This window comes from Hevea brasiliensis, chromosome 6 (genome assembly GCF_030052815.1).
Source record: "Hevea brasiliensis isolate MT/VB/25A 57/8 chromosome 6, ASM3005281v1, whole genome shotgun sequence".
Taxonomy (NCBI): Eukaryota; Viridiplantae; Streptophyta; class Magnoliopsida; order Malpighiales; family Euphorbiaceae; genus Hevea; species Hevea brasiliensis.
The window spans coordinates 20,247,883-20,261,384 of record NC_079498.1 but is presented as its reverse complement, the minus strand read 5'-3'; the positions used below and the strand labels follow the sequence as shown (position 1 = coordinate 20,261,384).

Below are 13,502 nucleotides of genomic sequence, written 5' to 3'. Positions count from 1 at the left end.
TTAATTTTACTAAAATTAGAGAATTAAATAATAATATTTATTAAAATACATAATTAATTAATTAATTTTTTTAAAATAAAAAAATAAATAATAGCTTATCTAATAGTGATAAAAATTAATAAAAAAAATAAAGAGTTTAATGAAAATAAAATATATAAATTAAATAATATATTTTTTAAAATATAAAAATTAAATAATTAATTTTATTAAAATATAAAAACTAAATAATAATTTTTACTTTCAAATAATGTTATCTTCTGTTTTTAGTCAGCCACAAGTCATTCATTCAATGTTTTATTAATCTCCACCTATTTGGTCCTTTCATGATGCCATGGGACAAACAAAAGTTTTGTTGTTCTTGAAATATTAGTGAAAGTTATTCCACTTGGCATCTATTTATAATAGAAAAGTCAAATTTTTATCGTTAAATGATTTATTCAATTGAAAAGTAGCTTTCCTCTTATACCTAAATCTTCTCATCCACTCAATAATATTTAAGCCTTGTGATACATATCGCAAACCTTTTTATATAATAATAATAATAATAATAATAATAATAATAATAATAATAATAATTTGAGAATTTCTAATATTAATCTAATATATGAAATTTTATTTAATATTTTTCTCATAATACACGAAATTAAAAATTCAAATCTATACAATCATATTTTATTAAAATTATCTAATACTCTATGTAAACAGTTTTTGTTTTCTTAGTTGTAAATTTATTTTGAAAGGTGGAGTTGCAGAAGCAACTCTCTCATTTTCTCTATTTATTACTCCCTACATCTTATTTGAAGTGTTTTTTAAGAATTTTTTTACAAAAATTGAGAAAAAAATTAAATAACTTTAATTTTATAAAAAAAAATATTAATAATAAACTAAAATACTTTTATAATACCCTTAATATGAAAAAGGTGATACGAAAAAGTAAATATATTAAGAATAATAATAAATAAAATTAAAATTAAAAAAATTAATGTTTGATTAATTTTTAAAATATTAAATTAAAAAAAATAAAACATCAGTTAAAATAGAATAGAGGGAGTATAACCTTTCTATTTATTATATCCAAAGTTTGAAGTAAAAATGTTAATTCATAAACTAATAAATATCATATAAATTAAAAAAAAATTCAAAAAGTTAAATTGATTCTTACCATCTTTTCCCAACCTCATAAATATATAGATATTTTGTAGACATTAATAATTACCATTCATATCTATAATTATTAATTTTTTGAAACATTAAATGAACACATAAATTGATGGAAAAATCTAGAGGCGTGAATTTGTCTGGCTCAAACGCCACCACAAATCTATATTTTAATAATATGTTTTTTATATTGTTAAAAATTTTAAAATATATTGTTAGTATTAATTATTACCAAGTATTTTGTGATATATATAAATTTTATAATATTTTTATATTAATTTATAATAATATTATATATTTATAGCATATTATATATGATGTTATATATTACTTTAATATTATTTATTATTTTGACACTGTCTATAAAATAATATTAAAATGGTGGTGTTAAAATTTGGATTTATTATAGTGAAATTTGTGTGTTATGAATTTGTGCATGTAACAGTTCTCTAAATTGATAAACTCTGCGGCTAGTTTAATTTGAAATTATTATTATTTTTTTGGAATATGAATTTAAATATATGCTAAGAAAATTACATTTTGAAAAGTTTAAAAATTAAAAAATTCAAAATAATTTTATCATTTTAAAATTTATTTTAAATATATGAATATTTTTTACTTAATTAATTTATATTAAATTCTCTTAATAAAATTAAATTGAATTCTCTCACAAAAAATTATTCCCAATGGTAGCCCACTTTGTCTTGTATATATAAAACTTCATATAAGAAAGTTAAAATTTTACAAAGACAAGTCAAACAGAAGACCTATTAGAAAGGCCAACTATGATTCTCACTTATCAGCAAGAAACAAAAAAGGCAAGACAAAGATTAGTCAGAAAATTTGAGAAGAATCCCTCTAAAATGCATAGAAAACATAATGGAAATGAATTGATCTCATAAAGAATAAAGACTTTTCATTAGGGAAAGACAAATAATTCTAACTCAGCCGGCTATATTGAATTCCTGCTAAAATTTATTGCGGCTAAGCTATCAATGGGTCCTTCATAGATGACCCAAGCACAAGAGAACAAACAATTAAGCCAATATAGCATTCTACTCCAGCTATTTATGGACCACTTTTGACACATCCTCAATGCTAAGCAGGCAAAAACATGATGAAATTAAGATTGTTTATTGGGCTAATTCTTTCTTATTGCCTCTTGGCACTGCTTCCTTTTGGTGAAGCTAATCAAGCTGATAGCCTTGAAAGGCTGCTTCAATCCAGAAGATCACAAAATCCTCCTATTTCACATCCTTGGTCTGAACTACATGCCAAAACTGAATACCCTGCCATACACGCTGAGCCTCGAGATGGGCTAATGCAAGCTGACAAGATTGTAGCTTTGCCTGGCCAACCTGATGGTGTGGATTTTGACCAGTACTCAGGATATGTGACAGTCAATCCAAAGGCTGGAAGAGCATTGTTCTATTATTTTGTGGAGTCCCCTCAGAACTCTTCAACAAAGCCTTTGGTTCTGTGGCTTAATGGAGGTATTATGCATGCAGTAATGAAGTTCTCAACTTGGAATTTTTCCTTTATATATATATATATATAGCTACTGTCATTACCGACAATTATTTTCTTATGCTATGCATTATCACTATCAATAGCTCTCGAGTTTGATACTCAATCGAAACCCAATTGACAGAAAGGAATTCTAGATTTCTTATCTAATCTAGATTTGTTATCTAGTTCTTTGTACTTACTATTGAATGCTTATTAGTTATTAACTTTTCAGTTTTTTTTTAGTCATCAAATTTTTAACGAAATTTCTTGTCTACACCAAGTCAAAATGAGTGCCAAGGATGGATAAGTAACTAACTGTTGGGGTATGTGGCAATATTTCATTGGTCAAGTGTGAAGCACTCAAGGTATTTAGCACCTCTGTAGGAATGACCCACTTTTCTGTGAGAGAGAGAGCACTTCCCAGTGTATTTAACAATTAGCCTTGATTTGGAGCAATGCTATTATTGTAGGCAAAAGCCATGGCTTCTGTAGCAGAGTTGGTGTAGGCAAAATATTTTGACCCTCAACAGAAGAGATTTAATAAAATTATCTTGTAGCCTAATATCACTATTATCCTGAAGAAAGTGCTGTTCCTGGCTATCTGAGAAATAAATCTAAAACACAATCAGAATCCATTATTCTAGTTGTTTATCACGAAATTCATGTACTACTCAATCTTAACAAAAATATAATGTTTTGGATTAACAGGACCTGGATGTTCCTCTCTTGGTTATGGAGCCATGGAAGAATTAGGACCTTTTAGAGTAAATAGTGATGGAAAAACACTCTTCAGAAATAATTATGCTTGGAACAATGGTAAGTAGACACCTTTCAACATTTATATCCTACTTTTCTGCAAAATTGTGAAACAAACTTACAATTTTATAAATCAATGACAGTGGCAAATGTGATCTTCTTGGAATCCCCTGCTGGGGTTGGCTTCTCATACTCAAATATGTCTTCTGACTACGAACTCGCCGGCGATAAGAGTACTGCGGATGATGCCTATGCATTTCTTGTCAATTGGCTTGAGAGGTTCCCACATTACAAGACCAGAGATTTTTTCATAGCAGGAGAGAGCTATGCTGGTCATTATGTACCTCAGCTTGCATACACAGTTCTGCAGAACAACAAGAAAACAAATCATACCATCATTAATCTGAAAGGCATTGCGGTAGGTTCAATATAAATGGATCTTATCTTTGCCTTGAAATATTTTTGAAATTCAAGAACTTTGTATCTTTTTCTGTCCTGACATTGTGAAATGGTGATAATTGTTGCAGATAGGAAATGCATGGATTGACGATTTTACAAATGCAATGGGACTATATGATTATATATGGACTCATGCTTTAAGCTCAGATGAAGCAAATGAAGCTATCCACAAGTATTGTTACTCTGGAGGCAATCATTCGGAAGAATGCTACAACTCAAAATTGAAAGCCTTACTTGAGAAGGGTCCTATCGACTTTTATAACATTTATGCCCCACTTTGCCATGCAACCGCACCCAATGGGTCAACTGGTTCTGTAAGTCTTGTCGTATTTAAAAGATATTCCACAATATTGTTTGAGAATCTCAAATACAATTGATATCAGGATTATGAAAAGAAGGGGACAAATGTAGATATCCTAGGATAAAGGGGTAACCTATTGTATGAAGCATTCCTCACTGTTTTTGGGAGGGTTGATGTATGCAACCTTACTCCAGGCCACAAAAATAGAGTAATTTACCATTACTCCAAAGCCACATATTATATATTCTAGTAGATATGTATATATTCTAGTAGATATCCTAGCATGGCATTTAAAAATACATACTGCTTATGATTCTCAAATCTTAGCAGTTCTATTATCAGCTAGCTAGCCTAATATTTCAAAAAACTTGCTGGTGTACCAGTCATCACTTTAATGAGCATTCATCATATGGTATCAAGAGGTTTAGGAGACAATAGGTTCCCCAGACATAAGCAAACTATTGACAGATCAAGAGATTTGAGCTTAATAAAAGATTCTTTGCTCTTTACCTGCTTCATTGACTCTATCATTAACATGATTTTTTTTTTTTAGTGTCCAAGCAAGCGTTATGGCAAATAAAGCAAAAGTCATAATGACACGATTCCTAGCCGTACACTATAATAAGCTTTATAGAATTTATAGCTTAAGCACAAGCTGAAAAAAAAAAAAAAGAAAAGAAAAACACAATGAGAATTATAATAGGACTAAGCGACTTCAAAATTTTGCTTATTAGGTCTATTTCTTCGACCCCTGCTCAGACATCTATGTAGAATCTTATCTGAATACTGCAGAGGTGCAAACTGCTTTGCACGCAAATCTCACAAAATGGAGCCATTGCAGGTAATCTTGATCAATTTGCTTTAAATAGTACGTTTCATGTGGCTTTAGCCTTTAATAAAAATAATCTCATGGTATCTGTGCGCAGTGGCTTTAACTGGACTGATAGCCCAGTTACCATTCTACCTGTTATCAAGAATCTAATGGCAAGTGGTATCAGAGTCTGGATATACAGGTACGCTCAAATGCATAAACATCAGAGATAACTTAAGTTCAAGTTATAATCAGGATTTCTACTTGCAAACACTTTAAAAACAAAAATTTATATACTGGAAAATTACAAAAAGGGATGAAATGAGAAATGTTCACTAAAGAGGAGTGGGGTTTGCTCTGAGAGAGAGAGAGAGAGAGAGAGAGAGAGAGAGAGAGAGACGCTAGTATAAAAAAAGCCCAACTAATAAAAAATAAAAAAAAAAGTCGTTGAAGAGCAAAAAAAAAAAAACAAAAGGCAGATGTGAATAATGGTGGCATCTGGCAATGGCAGAATTTGGCATCCAAGTGTTTCTTTTCTTTTTTTTCAATTTTTTTGTGTTAGACGCTACCATTATTAATGTTTGTTTTTTTTTATTTTTTTTTTTTTTTTTCCTTTTTTATTAGTTTTTTTACTCTTCAACCACTTTTTTTTTTAATCATTTTATTGGTTGGAACCTTTCTATACTGGTCTCTCCTCCCCCCAACTAGACAAATTCCACCCTTCTTTAGTAAATAGTTTTGATTATATCACCCTTTTTGATAATTTTTTTTTTAAATGCATTATTTTAGAAAAAAGCTCAAGAAGATAGTATTATTTTCCATTTATTCATAAATGATTTGTGCACATTTCAACAATGGAATTACCCTTGCAGTGGTGACACTGATGCACGTGTGCCAGTTACATCATCTAGGTACTCAATAAACAGTCTCAACCTTCCCATCAAGACCCCTTGGCGGCCCTGGTACACCAACAAAGAGGTAGTACAATAATACAAAATTTTCAATTATTTAACTATGATTCTTTTTTATTCCATTTCCTTCAGATTTCATAAGCACACTAAGTAGTTATATACTGATTCTGGGATAATACAACTTTTTATACTAATTTCTTGGATCGGCTCATCTAAGTGTCTTTGCATCCCCTTACTAATTAGTACTAACATACTACTTCTACGAAAAAGAATACAAGAGAAATGGCTTGCTTGCAAAATGATAGAAAAACTTCAATAACCCTATATAACTTCATATACATTTGGCAAGAACCTAAGTTACATATAGTTTTGGCATGGAATTATTTGTGGCACAATGATTAGCATTCTTCATCATGAAGTGTAGTAATTTAAATAAAATGGAATTTTGGTGATGATAGGTTGGAGGGTATGTGGTAGCATATGAAGATGTGACATTCGTGACAGTAAGAGGAGCAGGACATCTAGTTCCAAGTGACCAACCAGAGCGTGCACTCACCATGATTTCGTCATTCCTGCAAGGAAGTCTCCCTCCTTCCTCACCATGATCTCCCCTGCTTCTACCCACAAGGTGTGCAAGACGAACTATATCTATGTGCTAATGGAACTTTTCAAGTAAAATGTAACAAAACCTCATTCATTCAGATTAGTGCTGTTTTGATAGGTGCAAAAATGATGTAACAAAAGCATGCATTGTGGTCCATTAAGAATCCATATTAAGTCATATCTATTTATGATGCTATTTTTGGTCAATCCTAGACAAAATTTATATAGTATCAATGGATTGTTTTCTATGTGATTCTTCATATGTGATTATTCAAGAAGTTATTACATAATATCAAAGCATGTGAAATCATATAAATTCATTCTGCTAGTTATGTTGAAATGAAGGCGTAGAGTCTTGAGAAAGTAAGAAAAACCATACATGGTAAAAAATGTGGCTATGTTCCCACAAGGGGAACTAAAACTAATAATATTTCATAATTGTCTCAATTTATAAGGTCCAAGTCAAATCAATGTACCAGTTTAAGTAGCCACAATTATTCTTTTACTTTTTGTTTTAGAAGCATATGTGAAGTTCTACATTTTACATGAACATAAACAATAGTTTCTCATGCAAATTGAGCTTTAAACTGCTTATGTATGCTTGAATATGGCAATAGTAGTATTCCATTTCTAGTTATTAGGACAAAATTAAACTTTCAATGTAGTCTATAGTGAAATTGCTTAAATTGTTACAATAATATTGCAATTTAAATTGGAATTTGAAGGAGATTTTTATCTGCAATATATGAAAAGACAATTTGAAGTTGCTTTACTATTATATTTTTTATAGGTGTGCTTTAGATGTATTCACAAAAAAGCCACAAGCCCCAAAATTCTGCTCAAATCCATTTAAAAACTCATCATTATCGCAACAACTTCAGTTAAACATAAAGAAAAACACTTAAAATTAACAACTCATCCATATTTCCTACACTAAAAAGACCTTCTTCTATTCAAATTTTGTCCATGAATGCTTTAGAATTCTTGCTTCCCTACAATGATTAAATACAACAAACTCCTCCAAAACACTTTGCATTTGTGACATGCCAATGTTGTTTCTTTCCCCGTGCATGAAATGATTAAATGAAGTAGTAATTAACTTTCCCTAAAAGTAGTGGCAGATTTTATGAATCTCTAGGAGAGAGAAGATTTGTATATGATTATGCCTTTTTCTAAAAAAAAAGAATTCCACATCATTATTTTCTTTTTACCTCTCACTCACTCCAATACGCATTCATTCACACGCGTTGCTAATTAGAGTTATATTAATTTCACTTTACAAAAATTAAGGAGTGAGATGAGATATTTTGAAAGATATAAATGTTAATAAGCTATTTATAATAAAAATTAAGAGTCAATTTATGTATTTAGCCTTTTTTACATTATAAAATGTAATTTGGATGCCAGTCATGCCTGCATTCCATTAAATCATAGCCACAATATATAATTTTGGTCTCTTTTAATTTTTATGATTTTATGAGTTAAAAAAGAGATTTAAATTTTTCAAAAATTACAAAAGAGTTAAATTATTTTGCACTCCAGCATTGGTGAAGGCAATGCATGGAAACTGTAATGACTCAAGCTAAGAGCCATTACCGGCGCTAGGGATAGGATCAGCTTAAGGCTGCCAGAGCCCATAGTAAGTCTAAAACCTATAAACATACCATTAGCACCTATACTATCAACACTCAAATGTATGACAAACCATTACACTTTAGTCTTCTCATCCATACATAAACATCTTTAACATAAAAGTGGTTCATAATTTGAACCTTAATACAAACAAGCTCTAAAGAATAATGGTTCAACATATATAATCTTGAAAAAGTTAACATAATCATAAACATCATCATCCATACTGAAAAGATTACATAACTCTAATTTTTTATAATTACCAGCACAGTACTATCCATTCACATTTTACATGTCCATCTACCCATACATCATACATAGAGAAAACCATTAAAGCTACCCTTGAGGCTCTCTCTCCAAAGAACTCTTCTAATCCTACAAGCCTGCATTTGGGAGTTATGAGAAAGGGCTAAGTTTACACAAGCTCAATGAGTAAACTAACCAACATACTTTAAATTTATCATTCATTTCATACATATGCAATGCAACATTCACATGGGTTTTCACATCATAAACATTTCAAATAATATGGACTTGTCACTAGTGACTCCTCGAATCTAATGTGCTCGGCTCATACAGAGGCTTCTCAGGACTTTTGTTTAATATATATATATACAATGTGCCTGGCTTGTCACACCCTACTCCCCTGTAAGATGTAACATGATCCTGTAGTACACCTAATGAATTACCGTACTTCGCCTACTGATAATCCATTAAATATACTACAAGGGATTTTAAAACAATTTTCATGAAATTTAAATCATCGATTAAAATCTGGTGTTAAAAAATTTTTTTCAAAATTTCGACAAAGTGCCTGTTGTATTTTGAGAAAATAGTTCTTCAAAACCTGCAAAGTACACACTCCCAACATGTTTTCTCAAATACAACTTCAATAACTTCATTTGAACCCATAATTCAAATCTCAATAATCAAATCAATCTCCACATAAAAGAAACATTTTATTGATTACAAGACTCAAAATTAATATTACAAAACTATTCAGATAAATGAAATTCCAAATTTACATTTACAATAATTTACATTTAATTACATACCAAAATATTTTACAAGAGTTTTTATACAACTGCTCAAATAATTTACATACATATTATTACATGCATACATTAAAACCTATGTATATGGGTATACCTATGATATACCTGGAGTTGATATGAATGTGTCTTCAAAGAAACTTACTCACTGCTCTACGCTCTTTTTACCTGCGACAGCATACAAAGCTATGGCTGAGTGGTGAACTCAGTGGTGCATAACTATAATTTAAAACATAGTACAATATACCTTAATAAAAATTACAGCAATTAATTTGGAAATCTGGATACTCATCAAATTCCAAAACTCAGAATATTCATTGCCAATAATGTGAATCATTTGTATAAAATGACTTTGATCATGAAATTCAATTTATCAAATCATAACTAACCATTTAGGTAATTCCAACAGAATCAATTGTACATAATCATAATTGAAATAACAATTCTTTACTATTCAAAAACTATTCTGTATCTCAAAAACTATTCTGTATCTCAAAAACTATTCTGTATCTCAAAAAATCATTCTTTATCTCACTAACTATGCAAGACTAATCCGAAAGGGCCATCTTCGAGGTGATTCTAACTCCCTATGGTCAGGGAGATCGAATCGGATTCTAACTCCCCATGGTCGGGAAGGTCGAATCATCATGCATAGTACACACCACAATAATGAATCTTCCGCAAGGGCCATAACAAATAAGAACTTAGATCTAACCTCTAATAAGAGGAGAATCTAAGCCTGTGCATGTACCATGGTAATCAAAACACAACTCACTCCATTGTCTTCTCAACAAATGAGAGAGACGGGTAATAACTTAGTCAAGCATCTATAGTGAGATATAAAACACTATCACAATCCATTTAGTGAGCATAAATCACAATACAATTCCATTCAAAGTCAATTCCAATATCCAATAATTTTTATGCTCATCACAATTCAAATCATAAATTGCATTTTTCCATAAAAAATTACCATCACAATTCAAAACATGTTCTATCACAATTTTCCAAAACATAATTTATTCAATCCATAACAATGCTTGTTAAACATAATACATAAGAAAAATATATCATTTAATCATATGAAATATTCAAAACAAAATCAGTTAAAAATTAATTTTGCACAAACCTCTGATAACTACCTCTTGACTCTGACTCAGTGTTTCCTTCCCCTTCCCTAAGTCTTTGCTAACTGAGAAACACAATTTGAGGTGTTTCAGTACTCATTTAAACTGTCTCTAACGATAATGCTTGATAATTAATTCACTGAATGCTATTATTTGCTTAATCAACCTAATTTGTCGACCCTCGATGCATTCTAGGTAAATTAGGTTTTAATGTTACTAATATGTCACATTCAATAGTCTTTTAGGGTTGGTACATGTTACCAAATTCATTTCCATGTATATTGCGTTTTCTTGCAATTTGCTGGATTCCAGGATACTAGTTTGACCTAGCCGGACGACCTAGTTTCCTCAGTTTTCGGGTTTCGGTCAAAACTAAAAACTTGTAGACCTATGTCTTATTGCACGCGGGGCAAAATTTCAGGTCATTCTGAGTTTACTAGACCAAGTTATGGTCATTTTACTATTGCTGGTCAAAATGCATCAAAATTGGTCACTTTAGGTCATTTTAGGTTCGGCCATTTTTTGGACCCGAACTTGTGCAAGCTGTTTGACTTGCTTATGGTCAGTTCTGGGCTTTAGTGTCTTCATAAGACTTGTAGATATAGGTCTTCACTATTCATGGTCAAAATTTCAGGTCAATTGGACCTGTTTTGAGTGAGGTATGGCCTAAACTCTAACTGCTGCCTAAATGGTCAATTTTTAGGCCTTAATTGCACTAATCCGGATTTGGTCATTTTTCAAGTTACCTTACAAGCAGAATTTTGGCAAGCTTCCTTCATAAAAGTTGGCACATTTTGTGCCTAGTTTCACCTCCAATTGGTTTCATACCAATTGGAGCCACACACTTAAGGTTCTAAGCCCAAAACCTAAACTACCTTATTGCATTTCCTTCATTACTCATCAAAGGTCACTTTTAGCATTTACCAAACTCCACATTCATGCCAATTTTGATTTGTACCATAACCTAAACATATTTCACAACATATTGTTGATCATTTTGGTAGCTTATAATCACACTCAACATACACCATATAGTGCAGAATTTTTCAAACTCAATTACAACAATTTAATCACCTAATCATAACATATAACTTCTCCACTATCATAACATATAACTTCACCACTATCTTACATACATATTTGGCAAACTTTAGGATCACAATTCATCAAACAATTCCATGAATTCCAGCATTCTTCAAAGAGTTAACAAGCTGCCGCATTTGTAAAGCCTCCATAATTGCCTTCAAACTCAAATTTTCACTTGGTCCACCATTACATATATATGAAGTTAACTTACAAAAATTTTAAATCATATTAGTCAACATTAATTCTTCACAATACATGTAAAAACAGTTTATTTGGTATATAATTTCATGGCTATCCATTTAGGTATTCACGCATAGAATTTCAACTCAACATAATTTTCCACATCAAGTGCTCAACTTAACATACACCAATAATTAACCTACTAAACTTTGATTTACTTTAATCAACACTAACACCCATCAATTGCATGTGAAAATAATTCATGTTCTTTACTTACCATGGCTGCCTAAACTAGTGCATAATAACAATTCACCAAAACCTCAAAATTTCTTCATCAATTCATTCATCTCAAGCTTCCCATAAACTTTACTTAAGAAAGAAATTAATTTAAACACTTACCTATTGTTGGGGCTTGTTAAATCTTCACCAAACTCCCTTGAATTTAGTATCTATTTCTTCCTTGTGATGTGGGGATCAAAATTTGTGAAGTGACTTTGGTGTTTGGGTCGGAAATGGAGGAGGTTAGGAAGGTTGAACCAAATTCAGCCATGGTGGATTGGGAGAGTTTCATTTCGGCATGGAAGGGATGGAGGTTGAAGATGAAGTGTGAGTGGATTTACACCTGCCCATATAATGTTTATTTAATCCCATAATGCTCCACTCACCCTAAGATAATGATTTAATATGTTTTAAGTTTTTATTACTCAATTTACACCCTATTTTTGCTATTTGCATTAGGTACCACTAATTCAATTTTTCATTATATTTTCCAAGTGTAATATCATGTGTTTTTAATGGACATTTAGGTCAAAAGACAACTCGGGGTGTCAAATGACCACAATGCCCCTATTCGATTTGCATTCCCGATTTTTCGGTAACACCGGGTTTTATCCGTTTTTCGATTTTTCACTTTTCTTTGTACTAATTAATTAATTTTTCTTTGATATTTATAATGACATTTATACTTCAATTGATGTCTTTTTAAATCTTAAAAATATTTTCCAGGGTTCCCCGCGGTCCAGGGCTAGTCAACGGTCCACGTAGTGACTTCCAGTCTGATCACCATCGCTAGGGTTCTCGGCTCGCTTAACTTGGTTGCATTTCTTTGCTATTATTTTTCCTTTGTTTTTCTTGTATTTTCTTTTCTTGTATTTCATTATTTTATGTCTCCTCACTCATATCGAAGTGTAGTTCTAGGCATCCTAATTTGTCCAGGACAACACCGGTCATTTGGAAAGAGAACGCACTCTAGAATATAGGGGTGTTACAATTCTCCCCCCCTAAAATAAATTTCGTCTCGACATTTTACCTGGCATTAGTCTCTGAACAGCTATGGGTGCTGTCTCCTCATATCCTCTTCACGTTCCACAGGACTTTAACCAGGTGTATCTGTTTGTTCCTCAGCTGCTTCACCTCATAAGCCAGAATTTCTATGGGTTCTTCCTCATATGAGAGTTCTGCATTTACCTCAATCTCTTCAACTGATAGTACATGAGATGGGTCTGATCTATACCTCCTTAACATGGACACATGGAAGACACTGTGTATCCTTTCTAGCTTTGAAGGTAATGCCAACCGATATGCCAAAGGACCCACTCTTTCCAGAACCTCATATGGTCCAATGAAACGAGGACTCAGTTTTCCCTTTCTGCCAAATCTCATAATCCTCTTCCAAGGAGAAACTTTGAGGAATACCTTATCACCCACTGCATATTCAATATCTCTTCTCTTCAGATCAACATAGGACTTCTGACGGTCTGATGTAGCTTTGAGTCTATCTCTGATCAATCTGATCTTTTCCTCTGTCTGCTGAATAATTTCTGGCCCAATCATCTTTCTTTCACCTACTTCATCCCAACATAAGGGAGTTCTGCACTTTCTGCCATACAAAGCTTCATATGGAGGCATCCCAATGCT

The 13,502-nt window shown here is 31.6% G+C and overlaps 1 protein-coding gene across 4 annotated transcripts in view; it reads left to right on the top strand.

The window, feature by feature from the left end:
- The first annotated feature begins 2,165 nt into the window (after positions 1–2,165).
- Positions 2,166–13,502, top strand: part of LOC110670516 (serine carboxypeptidase 1) — a 52,809-nt gene continuing 41,472 nt past the window's right edge. For 2 of the 4 annotated variants that reach the window (XM_058148448.1, XM_058148449.1), the window contains exons 1-8: positions 2,166–2,651; positions 3,376–3,483; positions 3,567–3,841; positions 3,951–4,196; positions 4,918–5,024; positions 5,110–5,196; positions 5,867–5,972; positions 6,364–6,533. In XM_058148448.1, the coding sequence (XP_058004431.1) occupies positions 2,273–2,651; positions 3,376–3,483; positions 3,567–3,841; positions 3,951–4,196; positions 4,918–5,024; positions 5,110–5,196; positions 5,867–5,972; positions 6,364–6,510 (1,455 nt within the window). In that variant the 5' untranslated portion in view covers positions 2,166–2,272 and the 3' untranslated portion in view covers positions 6,511–6,533. Of the gene's footprint in view, positions 2,652–3,375; positions 3,484–3,566; positions 3,842–3,950; positions 4,197–4,917; positions 5,025–5,109; positions 5,197–5,866; positions 5,973–6,363; positions 6,771–13,502 lie in introns of those variants that run through there. The other 2 variants (XM_058148447.1, XM_021832590.2) reach the window with 2 other exon arrangements.